The 21,031-nt window shown below is 39.1% G+C and overlaps 1 protein-coding gene across 3 annotated transcripts in view; it reads left to right on the top strand.

Moving 5' to 3' along the window:
* zgc:172282 (leucine-rich repeat and fibronectin type III domain-containing protein 1-like protein) overlaps nucleotides 1–21,031 on the top strand; it is a 273,026-nt gene that overhangs the window by 170,279 nt on the left and 81,716 nt on the right. For all 3 annotated transcript variants that reach the window (XM_015951654.3, XM_054742727.2, XM_054742728.2), the window contains 6 exons: nucleotides 5,863–6,079; nucleotides 9,028–9,179; nucleotides 9,334–9,587; nucleotides 9,686–9,929; nucleotides 10,061–10,218; nucleotides 13,647–14,027. In XM_015951654.3, the coding sequence (XP_015807140.1) occupies nucleotides 5,887–6,079; nucleotides 9,028–9,179; nucleotides 9,334–9,587; nucleotides 9,686–9,929; nucleotides 10,061–10,218; nucleotides 13,647–14,027 (1,382 nt within the window). In that variant the 5' untranslated portion in view covers nucleotides 5,863–5,886. The remainder of the gene's footprint in view (nucleotides 1–5,862; nucleotides 6,080–9,027; nucleotides 9,180–9,333; nucleotides 9,588–9,685; nucleotides 9,930–10,060; nucleotides 10,219–13,646; nucleotides 14,028–21,031) is intronic.

Below are 21,031 nucleotides of genomic sequence, written 5' to 3'. Positions count from 1 at the left end.
TTGGGATTTTGAGTCATTATTTTGGTGCAGTGCTCAGATTAGAGTTCAGTTTGAAAGTCTAAAAGTAGCTAATGAAGCAGAGTAAAAGAGTTGGAGAAGAAAAACCCAGGTCTGTCATGCAACAAAGACATTTCAGTAGTGAGTATTAAATCACGATTCTAGTTAGGGGCAGCTACTCTAACGGACCAGTCTGACTGCTGAAGTGAGGCTCGGATGTGTCGTCTGTTATTAGCTCTCGATAGCTGAAAGCAAAGCCATGAGACTGATCATGACCAACCTGAACGTAAAGATGACCACTTTGTAACCGCCTAGTTTTAAAAAACATCACACGCTTCGAGTGGAGGATCTAACAGAAGTATATTTAAATGTTTTATATGGAAATGCAAATCTGCACAATGAGGAAAGGTTTATTGAACGTTCTCATGTGACTCTTTTACATAATTCAGTGCGGTCATGAAAATAAGCACAGAAGAATGAACAAAAACAACATTTAGGAGATTAAAAAAATACAAACAAGATAGTTATTAATAATGTTAATAATAATAATTAATAAATAACCATTAAGAGAATAACACTGATGTGGTTAAGATGGAACGGAAAAAAGGATAAAGAGATGTGTATTAGATGAAACAAAAAAAGCCAAACAAGAGGTGTTTGCACAAGAGATGTTTGACTGAAGCAGGCAGACCATTGAGCTGTGGACTGACGTGATACGAATCTAAACAAAAAAATAAATCACTGACACCATTTTACAGCCTAAGGGAACCTATATTTTAGTGTTTGAGTAGCAGATGATATATTCACACAGGTTTAGAATAGATATAACAGAGTGAGGAACGTATGAAAATGAGCAAAAAGAAAAGAATTGAAGGATAAAATTGCTGTTTAGAAAAATTAGAGGCTTGGTATGACTGAGAGAGTAATAACAAGTGATAGAAAGTGTAATACACACACACACACACACACACACACACACACACACACACACACACACACACACACACACACACACACACACACACACACACACACACACACACACACAGCAGGTAAAACTGAAGGCCTGTCAGGATAACCCACACAAGTGGATATGAGCATTCCTGTGTGTGTGTGTGTGTGTGTGTGTGTGTGTGTGTGTGTGTGTGTGTGTGTGTGTGCGTGTGTTGGAAAACAGAAACCATGAATTATCAAATTACAGAGAAGCATCTATTTTTTACCAACATCATGAGATTGTTGAGCACTCTGCAATTGTTTGTGTGCGATGCACAACCCACAGCATGATACGCAAGGAAATGTATCATAAAAGAATGTTGTTACAACACGACTTGTCTTCTTCCAAGTCTGTAGTGCATTGCCATTTCTTAATAAGAATGCTCTGCTGCGGTTCTTTTGAGCGCCAAGGGAGAAGCAGGTTGAATAAGGAATAAAAAGCACGCAGGCCCCCCTGCTGGAGGAAAGTCCAGGCTACTTATTAACTTGTGAGCCATGCTGGTGAGGCTAATATACTGCTTTCTAGTGAAACATCACACATCAGCTTCTGAGTCACCATTTGGGATCGAAACTGTAACTTGTTCCACACAAAGCTGCCTGATTAAACAAATCAAGGGTAAAGTCAGCTTTACAGAAAGAGGGAGTGCTACACATGTAGCTCTAAATACATAGCGACAATAATGCCACCAATGTGACAAAACCGATCATATTTCAAGTTACCTTGTCTAATTAATAAACTCCAATAGAGATTTTGGACCAACTGGTGATAGTTTTTTTTCTTTGTCTCCATTAAGGTAGACGTCTGCAACGTGTAGTTGAGCTCTAATGAGATGGTGGCAGAGGAGTTGTGCCCGCCCCATAACCAGAGGTTTGCAGGTTTGAGCCTCATTTTTTGCAGATGTTGTGCCCATAGGCAACATACTTAACTCACCTTGGCTGGTGGTGGTCGGAGGGACCGGTGGCACCCGTGTTCGGCAACCTTGCTTCTGTCAGTGTGCTCCAGGGCAGCTGTGGCTACAATGTAGCTCATCACCACCAGCATGTGAATGACTGTGTTGTAAAGCACCTTGGGGGGATGAAGAACTCTATAGGGCATAACAAATACCTTGTCACTTACAGTTAATACCTCTTATCCTTATTATAAGCCCTTTGGCACCATATTGCTTAGATGCTCAGTTTACGCTGACTCTTATGGATCTTATTTTGTTTTGATCCACAAACCATTACCTAAGACATGCACCAGATAATAATCACCGTTGTATTTATGAGACTTGATTTTGTGAATACGAACACAGAAAATAATTATATATTTATGCAAAAGCTGTTTAACATGCAAGAAAAACCAACTAGAGAAGCCAACTAGAATGTGGCCCAAAAACATTAAAATATGCTTAAAAAAAAAAAATTATATATATATATATATATATATATATATATATATAGATAGATAGATATAGATAGATAGATATAGATATATATAGATATAGATATAGATATATAAGCCAATACGTCTAAAAGAACAGGGATGAAGACAGGAAATGGAAATCTGAAGGTGATACTGCTAGGGAGGATCAGATAAGTGGAAACAGGTGTGCTGATCTGGAGGAATGAGCAGGTGAGATAAGTGGCAATCTGAATGCAAGACAGAGGATGTTTGGTGGTTGAACTGGGTACACAACTGAATACACATAGAAAAAATAAATAAATGAATGAAAAAAACAAAAATAAATCTCTATTAGAAGTCAATAATCCATGACTGACTGTAATCTACACATGCCAATTTGTTCTAATGGTTTTTAGAATAAAAACAACCACTGAGGCATTTGTCCCCAGATATGTTGGAAAAGACTCTGGGTCCTCTACTCTTCTATATCTACCACTGAGTAGATTTTTTAGCAGTATAAGTCATGAACTATCACATTTATGCTGATGACTGCCAAATTTATTTGTCACTAAATCCATAAAATTCCACATGTCTAATTATGAAGAATTTCTCAGAAGTCAAAAGCTGGCTACCTTTCTTCTTTTAAATTATGATGAACGACAGATGAACCATTAATTGCAGATCCTTCTACTTTCTGCTTTAATCTGAAATGATGTGTCTCCAGCCTCGGAGTAGAACGCTACTCTAAGCTGTCTATGATACCCCAAATAAATGCCACTGTTAAGTCCTGCTTCTTCCATCTTTACCGGTTAACACGTGTAAAACACATTTTTAAAATATCTCACCTTCAATCTGTCATCCATGCTTTCATGACCTCTAGGTTAGATTATGCTAAATCCATCTTCCTCGACACTAGTAAATCCACCATTGACCACCTTTAGAAAATGCAGATTTCCACACCGCGCTTCTTAACAAACACAGACAGAGATATTGCATGAAAACTGGCTGACATACATTGACTTCTATCTACCGTGTTCAATCTAAGGTTGTAAAGTTAGACTACACTTGCTACCACTTGGTAAGATTTTAGCAAGTCTCGTGGTTAACTACCACTTTTACGCAGATGATTGCCAGATCTACCTTCAAATCAGCCAACAACACTCATTTTCTCTATTGTCAGAATGCCTCTCTCAGGTCAAATCCTGGCTTTCTCAAAACTGCCTACGGTTAAATTACAGCAAAACAGATGCCATACTTTTTAGCCCCACTAACACGAATGGTGCTTTAGGTGTCCCAACTCTCCCCTCACTCAATCTCAAATCATATGCCACTAGCCTAGGCGTGAAACTGGACTCTGACCCGTCAATGACTTCTCAAGTCAACGCCACTGTCAGGTCATGCTTTTTCCAACTCTGCCGCATCACACGTCTTAAATCAATCCTCAAAAGCCCACATTTTGAGTCAGTCATTCATGTTTTCATTACTTCATGTCTGGATTATGCGAATTCTGTCGTGATTCGGATTAATGCTTCAGCCCTAAACAGACTGCAGAAGGTTCAAAATGCAGCGGCCAGATTTTTAACCAACACCGACAGACGCATGCACATCACACCTATCCTCGTAGATATACACTGGCTCTCAGTCAAATTTAGCATTCATTTCAAGGTCTTGTTATATGTATACAATGGATGCATGATGGCGCCGCAGATGGCAGCCTCGGTACATTGCTCTCTTTTGTTTGTGTTGTTTTTGTACATTTTTTTGGCTCATTTATTGTGGTTGTTGTATGTTTTAGAGAGCGAACATCTACCGAAGCCAAATTCCTTGTAAATGTAATTTTACTTGGCCAATAAATCTGAAATCTAATCTAAATCTACAAGGCGTTGTGTTGCCCATCCCCATCCTATCTGACGGACCTGCTGACTCCGTATGTTCCCACTCGTGCCTTTCGTTCAGCAGATCATCTCCTGCTTGTTGTTCCGAAGGTTCGGTACAAATCACGGGGGGAGCGTGTCTTCTTTCATGCAGCCCCAAAACTCTGGAACACTCTGCCCTTCCATGTGCATTTGGCTCCCTCTGTCAGCAGATTCAAGTCGGCCCTGAAAACACACTTTTTCAGTATTGCCTTCCCTCCGTGACGCTTTACATGAAAATCCAGCACCGGGTTTATTTTTCTTAATTCGTTTTTATGATTCAGTTGCTCACTTTTAACACCTCGCACCATCTTGTAGCTTTTTTGATTTTATTTGTGCCATTTCAAATGGTTTTTATCATTTGTCGCATTATTTTTATTTTTGATAGTGCTGTTAACTGTTCTCCTATTCTATTGTTTATAGTAGGAATTTTTATCCTTGATTATTTATGCCATGTTTTTATGTATTTTACCTGATTTTCATGCTTTCATTGTGTTTTGCTAATATGTTCGAGCATTTGGCTCTTTTATACATAGCACTTTGGTTAGCTCCCATGCTATTTTGAAATGGTATGGTATGGTGTGGTGTGGTGTGGTGTGGTATGGTACAAAGCCCTTAATTATTTTGCCCCATCTAATCTCTCTGAGCTGCTCATCCCATGGAAAACCCGAGTACCCGGAGGAAACCCACGCATGCATGGGGAGAACACGCAACTCCACGCAGAAAGGCTGCAACCTTCGTGCTGCAAGGCAACAGTGCTAACAACTGCGCCACCATGCACTATAAGACCAAAGGGGGACAGGCTGTTTCATTTGCTGCCCCAAAACTTTTGAATAAACTTCCACTTCCCTGAGTCATGCGTTTGTTAGCCCGATTTAAATCAGCCCTGAAATATTTCAGTGAAGCTTTTGGCCATTGATTATTTGATTTGATTTTCTGTTTATTTTTTTACTTGTATTTTATCATTTTTTACTAGAGTTAGCTGTTTTCACTTTCATCATCTGCTGTTTTTAAAAGTGCTGTAGAAATAAAACTGGATTGATTTGGTCATAACCTGGATAACAGAAAGTAGAATAAACCTCCCTTGTATTATGACTGGGTTCAGTCTTGAAGATACATGGGTGTGAGAAGTCCAAAGGTGAGCCATTTCTCTTAAGAGTCAGATCGGTGTGCTGGACATCTCGACAAAAAAAATCATACGGTCAATTTCCCTTGAACATGTTTTAAGTTTCTCTGGCCTGGGAATGCCTTGTTTTGTGATGGGTAAACAAGAAATGCTGCTTGGCGAAAATGATGCCCGGGCCTTTCTACTCCAGCCACCTGGTGGCACTTGTTTTGGCACTTCAACTTCTTTTAGCACAATTTCCCTCACCATATAGAACTCCTGTAAATGCTTAGTGGTAGGTCAACAGTGTCTTTTGAAGCCTACTGATTTACCAAGCTCCCAAAGACTATCTTTCTGTTTAACTTGCTGCAGCTGTAAGATTTACCTGTCACCTCTTACTTCACTTTTTGTGTGCCTTATCAGTATTTGTTTCCTCCGGTTTAATTTACTCCATTTCTTCTGTCTTCCAGTTGCCCTGTTTCCTGTGAAGGATAATGGAACGGCTGTGGTTCTCTTTGCTGTTGCTGGCGGCAGCATGCAGGGGACAGCCGTGTCCAAAACGTTGCATGTGCCAGAGCCTTTCTCCATCGCTTGCTATCCTCTGCTCCAAGACAGGCCTGCTCTTTGTTCCTGCTGCCATTGATCGACGTACCGTGGAGCTGCGGCTTCAGGAAAACTTCATCACAGGTATCATCCCAGCCCAGCTAGTCCACCCAGGTTTTCATTTAAATACGCCAGATAAATTCACATAGCCATTTTTTTATTGTTCTGATTTGTTTGACAGTGGATATTTGTTTTACTAGAAGAAATCCCATTTGTTGATAGAGTGTAGTAATAATTGTATCTCAGAATACACCGTGGAAATGTTCACAGTGAATGCAAATGCATTTTCTATTGCCATCTGCCTATAAAAAGTTGATATATATATATATATATATATATATATATATATATATGTTAAATTTAATCTGGATCCAGTTAAGTCCACAGATCATCAATACAAAAGAAATTTAAGCAAATGTGCCACTGTTGCACTGTCTAGGAAGTCATTTTAATCATGAACATAGATTAAGTTTACCAAATACAGCACTGCTTCATTTAGTTCTACGTACCTAATCAAATTGCCTCAGACATCAAGCCATAAAGAAAAAAGCATCAGAAACTCTGTAAAACAAAACGGACTCGGAAAAAACGCAGACAAAACATTTTCAGATGGAAGTAACTCAGAGAAAAGCATTTCATAGGTGGTTCTGTTCTCCGATGTTTTTTGTTGTTGCAAATGTTACTAACATACTGCTAAAGTCTGTGGAAATGTATTACACACCTACGAACAGAGGAAAAGAGAAGCACTGTTGTCTAGTCATGTCCAAATTGTTCTCCAAATACGTCAATATTGTGTGACAGAACATACGATTATTTTAGTACAAACTTCACAACTTAACCTTAACTCAATTTATCATAACTACAAATGTAATGTGAAAAGGCAGAACTATTTACACGTATGGTGGTGCCATTAAAATCTCACATTCAACCGCTGTCGCACATTAATGACATAAGCAACAATTTGGCAACAGCACCATCTGCAAAATGCTTCAATCTTAGCCACCTCTAACGGTTTATGGAAGCAGTTTGAATTGAGTTGATTATGTTTTATTTTTATTTTATTTTTTTTGCTGGTTGGTTTAACGGCAGTGTGAGTTATTCCTGAGACTTTTTTTATGCTGTTTAATCTTACTTCTGATGGGCTTTAGAATTAAACCCAATGCATTTTTCTCTATGGTTTGATGTCTGAAAAATTTTCCTGAAACATGAGAATGTCCTAAAATGTACACCATACTCTTGTCAGTGCCTTATGTCTCATGGGAAATGAAATTATACATTTTGAAGAATTTAGATGAAAAAGACATTTTTTGTCATTGAACCTATGTTCTGAAGCAGCAAAATTACATTTCTGCACAAACTGTTCTAGAGCATACAAACAACACATAAAAAGACGTAAACAGGATTAGGCTGACTGTGGTATGCAGTCATTGCGCTCTCACATGTAGACAAAATAAAAGGGTTGCAAGAGTAGTGGGAAGGGATGAGGGAGAAAAACAGGCACCCCAACGCTGCCCCCAGAAGAGGACAGGGCTGGGTTCCAGGAAAAACACCTCAAACATAAAAGCAAATATTCAGATAATTTCAACATAAACCACATGAGGTGGGTGGGAGTGGCAGGATACGCCATACAACTAAGCGAGTTTGCAGCCATCCAGCATGTCCTTCAACCTCTGCTGCCCAAGGGTCAGAAGGAGAGTCAGGGGAGGAGGAGAAATATGTGGGATGGTGTTTGCGTTTCTGTGAAAGTTGTGTGTTTTTGCATTTGTGTTGTGTCACTAGAAAGTGAGTTTGTGAACTTTCTCCCAGATCAGTCACAGTGTAACAATAATCTGGATCTCTTCTCTTTATGTATCTAATTGTAAGAAAGGATAATTTCCACTCTAAAACAACTCCTTATTCTAAGAGAGAACTGTCAAGAGTTTTTCTCTTTGAGATTACTGAGGACACATGTCTGGGAAAACATACATCAAAATGTAGTATTTGTTCAATCTCAACAAGCTTGAAGTTAATATTTAATATGACCCTCTTTAATCTTCAACGTGCAAGGAACATTCTCAGGAGACTTTTCTATTTTTGTCCTTTTCTTTTTTTGGGGGTGGGGTGGGGGGTGTATACATTAGAAGTAGTTTTCCAAAACTCCACTTTGAATGTTGACTTCATTATTGTTTTGCTCTCTGTCAATTGTAGTCTACAGTGCTTTTTTTTTTTTTTTTTTTTTTTTTTTGCTTTGATCCCCAGGGAGACAGACATTTAAAAAAAGCTATTTTTGCCTCATTCAGATCATTCTTATAGTTTGAGATTGGAAAAAGATCCCCAAGATCCACGTCTGACTTGCAACTACAAAACCATGTCATAGTCTTTGTTGTATGTAACAGATTAGAATTCCTTTAGACAACTTCATGATAATAAAAAAAACACCAATGCTTAATTTAGATTCATGACTTTGTGAGACCTGAAGCCATTGATTTTCCATCTAGGCATTCTGTTAATTTGGTATACCTCAGCTTTCCCCTCCTTTCTCTTTTTTTCATAATGACTTCATGACAGATGAATTTCCATTGAGAGCAATCTGCTATAATGCAGTACATTAACTGCAAGACCAGCATTATCTCTCTCATGTTCTGGTTGAGGTCTATTTCTCTCTCTCTGCAGATGCTAATTATCTGTAGTATATAATATTCAAGATTAGTCAATCATTCTTTTAGTCCCTTGTTTGCCCATCTTTCAGATATGCATTTTCATGCCATACCAGATATCACAAGTCAATACTAATATTTTAATTATAACAAAACCATTTTGTGCCTGTCACACTTTGAGGTTACTGGCACTTTTTGTAGAATGAACTGTAGAAATATAAAATCAAATGTTCTTATAGTAGAAAGTGTATTAATTGTGTGCTTAATGATTGAATATCTCTTATTCATTGTGTTTAGATACATTTAAAAAGTTTATGTTGAGTATTAAAAACAACAATATCTTTGTGGTTGAGACATTGATGATGAAATGTTTTCTTCTTATCATTTCATTTCCAGCTGTGCGGAAAAAAGACTTTGCCAACATGACTGGCTTGTTGCATCTGACACTGTCAAAAAACACCATCAGTCAGATTCTTCCATCAGCTTTTAGTGATCTGCGACGACTCAGAGCGCTCCACCTAGACTCTAATAGATTAACTGTGGTCAAGGTAAGATTGCTTAATGGGATAATGGTGGTGTTGAACTGGCCCACAGCAACAAAATAGATGTGATATGGACAAATATCTTATCAAAAAATAGATGCAATATTTATGTGGAAGATTTTTTTCATGTGTCTCACTGCCTTTTCTTTTCAACAAACAGGATGACCATTTTAAAGGTCTGACCAATCTTCGCCATCTGATCTTGGCGAATAACCAGCTCCACGCCATATCTCCCCATGCTTTTGATGACTTCTTGTCTACTTTAGAAGATTTAGATCTCAGTTACAACAACCTTGCACAAGTCCCCTGGGATACTATTGGTCGTCTAACCAATGTCAACACCTTAAACATGGATCACAATCTCATAGAGAACGTTCCCCAGGGCGTTTTCACCAATCTACACAAACTGGCCAGGTAAGGACATGAAAATGAATGGATAAATATAGACATACTAAATGTTAAAGCTTTTTGCCATTTTCACTTCTGTGCATCCTTTCCCTTTCCTTTATCAGGCTGGACATGACATCAAACAAACTCAAGAAAATTCCCCCAGACCCATTGTTTTTAAGGATCCCGGTATATGCCAAGTCTAAAGGCTCCCCCCTCTCCTCCCTTGTGTTGAGTTTTGGTGGTAACCCCCTCCACTGTAACTGTGAACTTCTGTGGTTAAGGAGATTAACCAGGGAGGATGACTTGGAGACATGTGCCTCCCCCCCAGATCTTAGTGCCAAGTACTTCTGGACAATACCTGAAGAGGTCTGTGTTCTTCATTTATAAAGTATAACAGTGCTAGAAACATTTATGTACAAAGTGAAACATGCATGTATGCCACAGACAGCAATCTAGATGTTTTTAGTTCAGTTCAGTTCTGTTTTATTTTTCTTTAGGAGTTTATTTGTGACCCACCAGTTCTGACACGAAAGTCCCCTCAAATCATTGCAATGGAAGGACAGCCTGCCAGCTTAAAGTGCAAAGCCAATGGTGACCCAGAGCCTGGGGTCCACTGGGTCACGCCTGAAGGACGACTTATATCCAACACCTCCAGGTATCATCATGATGCTGCAATATGGTCAAGTTAGAAAAGAAAGCTCATTTTCTTTTCATGTCTAGAGATTTTCCAATGTTTTAATATAAAAGGTTGTCACCAGTTTTTGAAGACAATGTTCATGTGTGTAGACCACAGTAGAAAAGCTAGGTAGTCATTATGAAAAAATAAATTCTTAATGTTCTTAATGTTCAACTTGTATATCAGTCTGACTCAAAATATTTTTTATTGTTACAAAACTATTTATTATTTTATTTCTATCTGTAACTGCACCAGAAGAAAGTTCTAATTTGCAGAAGCAGTGGTGCATCTTCATTCAAAAATGAACTCATCAAGTTTAGGTGTTAAAAATACAGCTAGATGAGACACGAGAGGAGTGAGAGGCTAAATGGATGTTTGGGTTCATTTCATTTTACTGTTCAGTAACATATTGACAGGTTTTCATATAATTATGCTTTATTGAAGAGCAGCTGCCACTAAGAGGTTGCATATGTAAGCCCATCTTTAGGTACTAATTAGATCATTTAAAAACAGGTACTCAACTTAAAATGAAATGTTTTAACTGCTACTATTACCACACAGTAATTTTCAATGCACATATGTAAAAATAATTGATTGTCATTTAACAATCAGCCAGGTGTTATTTTGTAAGTTATAGCCGTCACTGCTGCAATTTACTTTTAAACTGAAGTTTTCTAGAAAAAAAAATTCCTGTAAATTTTGGTTTCAGGGTTTTCAGTGTGCAACAAAAGGAGCAAGAAAACAGAAAAAAATATAATTACAAGATAATCTTGGTTATACAATATATGGTTGTAATTGATAAATATTTAGGTTTAATGTGCACAGTTTCCTTGCCCCATAAACTTAAGGTTATTATATTTAGACTTTTGGAGACAATAAAACAAAGAATTATTCATATTATCTTATTCTATGAGACACAATGCTATCGTGATTCAGCCCAGACGGTGACTGAGACATGCCCACATTTTTAACTGTCGAAAGCCCGTGATTGGTCAGCGAGCCACTTGAGTGATGTTTATTTGACATGGACACAGCAATTACATTGGACGAACCAGATGCATTGTTTAGTGTGTTAGCACACGTGCTAATTTGCAACACTTGTCCATAGAACCTTTCTAAAAAGTAGACTACATTTAAATAAAATACAAAGAGATCAACAATAAATCAAAGAGAAAACACATTAAAATTGCAAACAATTTTCAATAAAAAAGAATAAAAAGAATAAAACAAGGCAATTTGAGCAGCAATGCAAGACTTTAAAACTATTCATGTAGACATTGTTGTTTAGACTTTAACCATTTTTTGAGTTCTTTGTTAAAAACGTTACTGTCCGTTTCTAGTTTTACGTCAACAGGTAGAGAGTTCCACAGTTTGGCCCCCTTTACAGAAAGAGCAGACTGACCAAAAGAAGTCTTGCACCGCGGGACGAGACAATCGCCGCAGGTGGAGGCTCGAGTGATCGTTCTATGAGAGCTCCGACGTCTGATGGCCACAGTAGAGAACAGTTTAGACAATTTATCATTTAGACAATTGAAAAAGAATCTTAGTGCTAAAATTAATAAAATTTTCAAAAGTGAGAAGATTATGTTTCCTTAAAATACGGCAATGATGCCATTTCAATGGTTTCTGGTCCATAATTTTTATTGCTTGCTTGTATATTAAGACTATAGGTTTTAGAGTGGTGGATGAAGCCTGTGACCATGATGTAATGCAATATGATACGTGGGGAAAGATCAGTGCATGCATGTACAGTTTAGCAGTTTGGTGTGACAGGTTCCTTCTGATAAAACGGAAGCAGTTTAAATTTGTTTTAACCTTATTACAGACGTGCTTAACCTGACTGTCAAATTTTAGGTGTTTGTCTAGGATGATCCCAAGGTACTTCACATCACTCCTTACTTCAATGATTTTCTCTTTAATCCTAACCTGAAATAGTTCCTGATCAGGCCTGTTTCTCATGGAGAAGCATATGGACACAGTTTTTTTAACATTAAGAGTTAGGTGGGATGACTCTAGCCATTCTGAGATGTCTGATAAAGCCTGCGTCAGGCGCTCTCCTGCCAGGCCAGGTGTTTTTGTGGAAACTTCCTTTAAGTTTGTCAACAGCACACGTGCTGATGAAAACTAACAGCAGACCTGGAGCAGATCATAGAACGGCTAACAGAAGGAGTCCAACTGAATGCTTATTTATATTCTTGTGACTGAAGGAGGACAAAGAATCACAGCAGACTTTTATTTTGTGGAATGAAAAGGAAAATAAATTTTGTCTGTGTTAAAAAAAATCTCTGAAATATATGTACACAATATAAAATGCTCAAACACAGTAGTTTTGTGGACCAGAAACGTGACTGCAATGGTTGCAGAACACCCCCAGAAAAGCATTATGCCCTCTGTTGTCCTGGAAGGGAATTGCTTCACAACACCCGCTATGCAGGGGCAGATGGTGACAACAATTCAGCCCTGGGATACCTTTGTCTGTCCAGCTGACTGGGATAAGAATAAAACTAGGTTTAGACGTAGTTCTTAAAGAGAAAGTGACCTAAATTTGAGTCAGCTGGTCAAAGTAAAAAATCTGGTGCTTTTGAGGTACCAATACCAAAGGATACCAGTGCTACAGTTTGAGTTTTCAGCTATTATGAAAGTGTAATGTCATGGTGATTATTTTGAAAGGATCTTTTTCACAAGACATTTCTGTTTACATCTTCATAAAATGTCTAGAGAGCACTATTCAATGTACCTTTTTCTTTCTGTGGATATGAATTTTTTTCACCAGGCAGAGAAATGACCCCTCTGTGCAGCAGTTATTGCAGTAATTCCTAATAGATTGCAGATGAATGCTGTTGGCAAAGTTAGCATTAGCATCACATGCTGAGGGCAGCAGAATACACATTTGACTAAATGGATTAGTGAGGTGAACGCTGATTAGCAAATGTCCCCAGTGGAAGTGACACTAAAGGGGAGTTTAAAGAAAATCAATTGGTCTCGACAGTTTTCTCATTAAAATGACTGAGGAGCAAGTTGTTGCCTTGCTTTTGTTTGAATAAAATGATCGTTTTTACACCTTAAACCATGATTGAAATTCCATTGTGACCTGCCTGTGACCTAAAGAACTCAGACAATATGTAAGAGAAACAAACAAAACTATTACTTTGTCTATACTGTCGACCTGAACACATAGACAACTAGAATTTGTGTCTCTCAATGTCATCCTTTATCATGCTGGGTGGGGGTAAAATGAACATCATATGGGACTGCAGTATTTTAGAAAACCTATAATAGTCAACGTTGTGTTTCCACAAGCCTTACCTTTGTATATGTCACTTTACTTTTATGTAGAAAAAATAAACAGTAGACAGTGAGACTAAGTATTTAACTGATTTTGTTTTTTGAATTTCCTTTTGTTGAAGGACTTTGGTTTTCCCCAATGGAAGTCTAGAGATCAATGTCATATCGCTGAAGGATTCAGGAAACTTCACCTGCATTGCCTCCAATGCAGCAGGTGAATCCACAGGAAGGGTGGAGTTAGTCGTCACAGCAGTGCCTCATCTCGCGAACAGCACAAGCCGCAGCCGAGATCCTGCGTCTGAGCCAGCGCCCTCTGACATCCTGACCTCCTCTAAGGTTGCGCTGCCAAACAACGAGACGAGAGGAGGAGATAGGAGGGTCTCGCTTGTGGAGCTGACAGGAAACTCTGCCCTCATTAGATGGAATAGTCAAACTCCCACATCTGGAGTCAGGATGTTCCAGGTCCAATACAACAGCTCTGGGGACGACACTCTGGTGTACAGGTCTGTCTTTCTGCTCTCCCTCTTCTAGTTGATACTTTTTACCGATGTCTGTTTGCTTGCAGACGTGTGTGTGTGTGTGTGTGTGTGTGTGTGTGTGTGTGTGTGTGTGTGTGTGTGTGTGTGTGTGTGTGTGTGTGTGTGTAGGTGTAGCTGTGTAAAAGTTTTCTCGGAGACATTAGCTACTGTTATGTGGGTAAAAATGATAGTTAATACAAACTTGAGATCATTGTCCCAAGTTACACAACTTAAATCAGCAAAGTTGATGAAGACATCAGCTGGACAGGTTTTATTTTCTTGGATGTGCTGAAAACTGCAAAGCCAGGAACAAATGGAATGATTCTGCTGAGAACGTTGCAACTCTTGGGTCAACTTTGCCTTTTTGTAGATCTTTTGCTATAAACCACAATTTCTGGGTTTCACAGTAGGAGATAACGAGTGGAACATTTCCCTCATTACAAATACTTTGTTGCAATTATGAAGTCACTTTTTATCATTGGCAATTGGTGTTGACTTTCATTTTTATTCAGAGCCGTAACCAAGAGAGAGCGATTTGAATATTTGACCTTTCTAATGATTTCTCCTCATTTTTTAGTCGGTTTTTGTTTATTGCTGTTGCTGGTTTGACTCATGCTTTGAATGATGTGTTAACAGCTATGTTACTCTCTAATGCAGAATGTTTACATGTGAGTCTTTTGGGTAGATCTCTCCACACAGTCTTTTTCACCTCCATCTCTACTTTTTCATATAAATATTAGAACTAAGCTGAGCCTCGCGGCACTTAGGGATAAAAGTAAGATGTCTGGTACAGCTCTGTTGTCTCGGAGAAGCTTAAAAATGATATTTTGTGCTAAAGATGAAATGCTGTCAACTTTATTTCTCAAATAGTTTTATGGAAACCTAAGTAAACCCTCTTTATTTTCAGTCCCAAGTAAAGTTTTTACATTCTAAGATGTTGTCATAGCAACTACTAGTAAGTGGAGTCCCAGCTTGTCAAATAAAACAAGTGAGTTTAGTATCACACATTGAACTATATTTATTTACTTGCTTTTGGAGCTTGAAATCAAAGAGTCATAGATATTAACTTTTTTTGTTCATATTATTTATTCATGATGATTAGAAGAACCAAAAGTTGCTATTTGATCATCTCTAAACAACTCCAGACAGGATGGAGATAAAGGTATAACTGATGTTTTGTTGTTTTTATTCCAAGGCCATTGATTGAAAATATTTCGAAAAAGCAGCTTTGAAACCTGTTTCTGAATATCTCCCTTTTACATGACTACACCATAATTGGAGCCTTTTAATTATCTTTCTTTTGGAATCTTTTTTTTTCTCAACAAAAGGTGCAAATGCAGTGAAAAATCTCAGTTTATGACTGGGCTTTTGTCTGTGAGACACTTGTGGACAAAAGACAGGAGGATGATGAGGGGATATTTATTTGCAATACAACACAATTATGTATTCAAAATGTTTAGCTAATCACGGGAGGCAAGCAGCCTGCTAGAATTGCAAATATGGCTAACGTTAACCTGCACAGCATATGTCCATCTGCAGCTGGCTGGCCAGTGCTGAGTGTTTGTGACAATATTGTTGTTACTGAGTACATTTAGGATTGTGTACATGCACGTTTGTGTTTGAGACTGGGAACCGTGTGTGCTTGCTATCTATCTATCTATCTATCTATCTATCTATCTATCTATCTATCTATCTATCTATCTATCTATCTATCTATCTATCTATCTATCTATCTATCATCTATCTATCTATCTATCTACCCTGTTTGTGACCTTTTAACCCTTAACCCCAAACAGTGTGTGACGAGTCTCGGGGTCAAGCTGGATGCTGGACTCACAATGGCCCCACAGATAAACTCTGTAGTGAGGTCGTGTTTTTATCAGCTTCGCCGCCTTACTCACCTCAGACGAATCCTGAAACGGAGGCATTTAGAGTCAGTCATTCATGCATTCATTACCTCTCGCCTGGACTATGCAAACGCCCTCCTCGTTGGTGTTTCCGGACTCTGCCCTGAATCGGCTGCAGGTTGTTCAGAATGCTGCTGCCAGGTTCTTGACGGGTACACACCGACGTAGCCACATTACACCTGTCCTGGCACATCTTCACTGGCTCCCTGTCATTTTCAGAGTGCAGTTTAAGTTACTGACTTTTGTTTTTAAAGCGCTCAGTGACCTGGCACCTTCCTACCTCTCTGCCCTTCTCACTCCATATGTGCCCACCCGCTCGTTGAGGTCGGCTGACCTATTGCTGCTGCACACGCCGCGGATGAGGCTCAAATCGCGGGGTGAACGAGCATTTGTCCATGCTGCCCCAAAGCTATGGAACTCATTGCCCATTGGAGTTCGGCAGGCTCCATCTCTGGCGGTTTTTAAATCTCGTTTAAAGACCCACTTTTACACTTTGGCTTTTAGACAGTGACTCGTTTTAGTGTTTTATTGTGTCATTGTTTTAATGTGTTCTTATTATTCATGTTTTCTCTGCTTTTAATTGAGATTTTATCCTTAGTTTTAGCTCCTTGTAATGGGTGTGTTTTATTTTAGCCTGTGCAGCACTTTGGGCAGCTCCCATGCTGCATTTTAAATGTGCTATATAAATAAACTATGCTATGCTATGCTATGCTATGCTATCTATCTATCTATCTATCTATCTATCTATCTATCTATCTATGCCAGCTAGACGTCACCTGGCCAAACAAGGTCTGCGTCAGGTGATAAAAGGTGGGCTACTGCAACAAAATGGAAAAAGGTGAGATCTGGATCTGTTGGAATGCTACTACTCCAGTAACCCTAGTCAAAGGGTTAAATGCAGAGAATGCAGGAAGAATGGCTACTTCGAAACCCTCACTCAACACTAACAGCCAAACAACTAATATTTCAGTGTTCCAACATCCACAAACGGCAACTGCTATCACAACTTGAGATTGAGGAGTTACAACACAAATGCTACGGCACTGACACAAGATCAGAAGGGAGTTAACATCAACTCCACATCCAGAGATCAGGTGCAAAGCCCCAAGAAGTGAAACAGTGCTGAGCGAGGCTGCAACTGAACTGAGAGAAAGGATAATGGTGCAAATAAGCAGGCAACCCAGACACCAACTACAACAGCTGAGTGACCATCAGAAAACCTTGATGATGTGAATGCAGTATTGAGAAAGATTCCTACAACTACCATCACTGAAAAAAATGATCTGATGTACACTTCAGCATCCTTGAGATGGATGGCTATAAGAGCAACCATGAGCCACCATGGAAAACAAGGTTGGAAACCACAATCAAGGCAGCACGTAGAAAAGTGAGCCAATTGTCAAAGCTCTAGAAAGGTACAATGAGAAAGCCAGAACCCAAGAGCTACAATCTGAAACCCATATACGAAGCACTGCAAACTACTAAACAAAGACTCCAAGCCTTGGCCAACCACCTAAAGAGATACACGAGAGAAAATGAAGCCAGACAAACAAAGCATACTCCTCAAGGCTGAAGACTGAACAGTACTGGAAGGGCATTTGGGAGAAGGAGGCATCAAACAACAGCAATACAAAGTGGCTAGCCTGTCTAAGAGAAGACCACAGCAACCTCTCTGAGCAGAACTTCTCTCTCTTCTTCTCTAAGAGAAGACCACAGTATCCATCCTTGTGGCAGACATCGAGGAAAGCATCTCAGGTATGAAAAACTGGACAGCACCCAGACCTGACATGATCCACACCTACTGGCTTAAGAAGTTCACTGTACTCCATGAGCGCCTTGCAGCACAGATGAACCAGCTTCTAAAGGATGAGACTCACCTTGAATGGCTAACAGAAGGGCAAACAATCCTGATCCTGAAGGACCTCTCCAAAGGTACAGCCAATAGACAACAAAAGTTGGCCAAGACTGCAAAGCCAGACACACAATCCTTCGCACGGCCTGGATTGATTACAAGAAAGACAATGACTCAATGCCGCACTCATGGATCATTGAATGCTTGGAGCTGTACTACATCAACAGGACTCTGACACCTTCATTACAAACTCAATAGGGCTGTGGGAAAACCACCCTTGAGGCCAATTGCAAGCCATTTGCACAAGTCTCCATCAAATGTGGCATATCCCAAGGAGATGCCCTGTTCCCACTGCTGTTCTGCATAGGTCTGAACCCCAATAGCCAAAAAATCAACTAGGCTGGCTATGGATACCGAATCAAGAATGGAACCACAAACAGCCACCTCCTCTACGTGGATGACATAAAGCTGTACGCCAAGAGCGAGCGAGACATTGACTCACTGATCCACACCACCAGGATTTACAGCACTGATATCGGAATGTCATTCAGACTTCAGAATTGAGGTTGACAAAGAAAGAGAAGGTAGTCCACACAGAAGGGGTCTCCCTCCCAGAAGGAACAACAACAACAGCAGACACACACACACACACATATATATATATATATATATATATATATATGTGTGTGTGTGTGTGTGTGTGTATGTATATGTGGTAATCCTCTGCAGGCGGCCTCATCCTTCCAATCTAGGGTTCTCTACCAGAGGTCTGGGAACTTGAGGGTTCTGCGCAGTATCTTAGCTGTTCCTATCCTCCCAGGTATTTTTCACCCTAATGGCGAGGTCTTGCTCGACCACAAAATACTGCTTGCTTGCAATGATTTAGGTATGTACTGTCCCCTATCATCAGGGAAAATGCAGGGAGCATTGTTCCAAAGGTGTGTAAATATCTTCTGGAACAGCTGTAGTTTGAAATGGCCTTAAGAAAGAACAAGAACAACTTAGAAACCTTTTAAAATGCAAATGATCTAGGTGTTATTGTGAGCAAATCCAGCTCAAATCCTTTGTGTTTGAGTCTGGTGAATGTAGAAGTATCCATGTAATGTAACAATGTATATTTTAGAGAGACAGAAAGATAGAGACATGAATGCATGGAACAGCGACTATCTAGTTCACTCTAAAGCTAAATTCTGTTCTGGTGTTTTAGATAACATGATGTAATAAATTACATATGAAACAGACAAGAAAATTGGCTAATTAAAGCATTAAGCAGTATTGTAAGAATTTCACATCTCTCTCAGAGGTTTTGTAATTTTCTTGCGTAGGCACACATTCTTGTGTCCCTCTTCACATAAGATGATGACCAGATCATGAGGCTTACTCTACAGATATGATCAGATGGCATTAACATCCATTAGAAGACATTAACGTTGCACCAGCTCAGTTCTGAGAAAAAGGGATAAATGAAACAGTCCAGAGTGTGTAAATGTGAGCAGTCCTTCTCTTCTATCTTTCTTTGCTGGATATCCATTAAGAGGGGTGGCTCGCCATGCCATGAAAAGAGGAGAGGTGGGGGTGGAGAACAGAGATGAAGGTACAGAGGGTTGACAGGAAATGGATGGAGAAAACAAGACTAATGCTGCAAGGAGGGACCGCTTGATCTCAGCGTATATATGTAGTGTTTTATTTGGAATTTCTATTACGGTTTTGTCCATCTACACTTAAAAAATATATTTATTTCATGTTTGTATGAATTTTATAAAAAGTCATTTTGGAATAATGAAAAAAAAAACTAAATTAAATTTCATAAGTAGAAAGGAAAATTATTGATATTGATGAGGCTGATTTAGTTTGCATGTTTCTCCATCAGACTCATGGTTACATCATGATTTTGAACACAGCTGCTACAGTTCATGATTTAATTAGTCCAAAGGAGCATCTGAATTACAGAATTTGTATAATCTACTATTTATTGCCCTTGGTGGCTTTTGATTTTTAAAGTTTCATGAAGCAGGGAGCTTAAATTGGAACAACTGCTACTTCAGAAAGACTATCAATTATTTGGAGGCGTTCAGGGGGGTCTGGACTGGAAAGAGGGCTCTCTGAGGGTTTCAGCAGTGCTTGGAGTATTCAGATCAGTGTTATAAGGGCAGTTTTTGTGTATAACAATGTTTACATGTGAGTTACTTTCAATATTAGTGAACCCAGTGCTTAAAGGTGTGGAAAATGTTTAATGATTCTAATCGGTCACTGAGGTTTTCATAGATTCTGAGAGAAACTAGATGGTGAAACTCAAGGACTTGAAACGCCTCACAGATCTACGTCACACTGTCACTTAACATTCATGTACTCACCCATCTTGAATCATGGCGAGAAAGGCTGTTGTTGTTATAACGTCCAGGAATCAGCAGACAACGTCCCGACTAGTAGAAGCTAGCCATTAGCATTAGCAACTCCTCCACACAGAAAAAAATTCCTCCAGGCTTGTGTTATTTGTGGGGATAAAACATCCACGTTGCAAGTCACTGGTAAGTTGCATTGCTGTTAACCAATCCAAAGCAAAATGTCAAAATATCAGGAAATAGACTCCAAAACCTAATGATTTGTGCTATTCTCGGCTGCAGCAGAATTGTTCGTGCTGATTGAAGCAATTCTGAGATGGTTTTTCCTTACGTTTGGCTTGCAAGGCTTTCATTTCTACCAGAGACCAGTGCAAATGCGTTGATAAAATAAGTGAACCACACCTTTAAGTCAAAATCATGCACTTTTAAAAACAATGACCTACCTACCTTTGTTGGATTTAAAAGCATTTTTATTTCACATATATATGTATATATTTTAAATCCTTCAATTAAACACAAATGAAACACCTTCAAGCGACAGTAGCTTACCAGTGCTACATTAGGTTTTTGAAGTGGAGTTCTGTGGCGTGCTGCTAGGTAGGTTATTTCTTTGTGGATTTTGCGTGTTCTCCCAATGCATGCAGGCATTTTCTTCAATAACATAAAAGTCGGGTTTATTGGCTTCTCGAAATTGCCACGGGGTGAACAGTCTGTGTCGTTGACCTCTGTCTGGCTCTTTGAGACCTCTATAACCTATTCAGGATGTACACCAGCTCTCAACAATGATCACTGGAAATAAGCACCAGCTCCCCATGACCCCACACCTAAACAAGTGGGTAAAAAAATAGATGCATAGCACATTTGTATTAGACTAATAGTTTATTTTAC

Source organism: Nothobranchius furzeri, chromosome 13 (genome assembly GCF_043380555.1).
Source record: "Nothobranchius furzeri strain GRZ-AD chromosome 13, NfurGRZ-RIMD1, whole genome shotgun sequence".
NCBI classification, from domain to species: Eukaryota; Metazoa; Chordata; class Actinopteri; order Cyprinodontiformes; family Nothobranchiidae; genus Nothobranchius; species Nothobranchius furzeri.
This window is presented reverse-complemented; position numbering and strand designations above follow the sequence as displayed.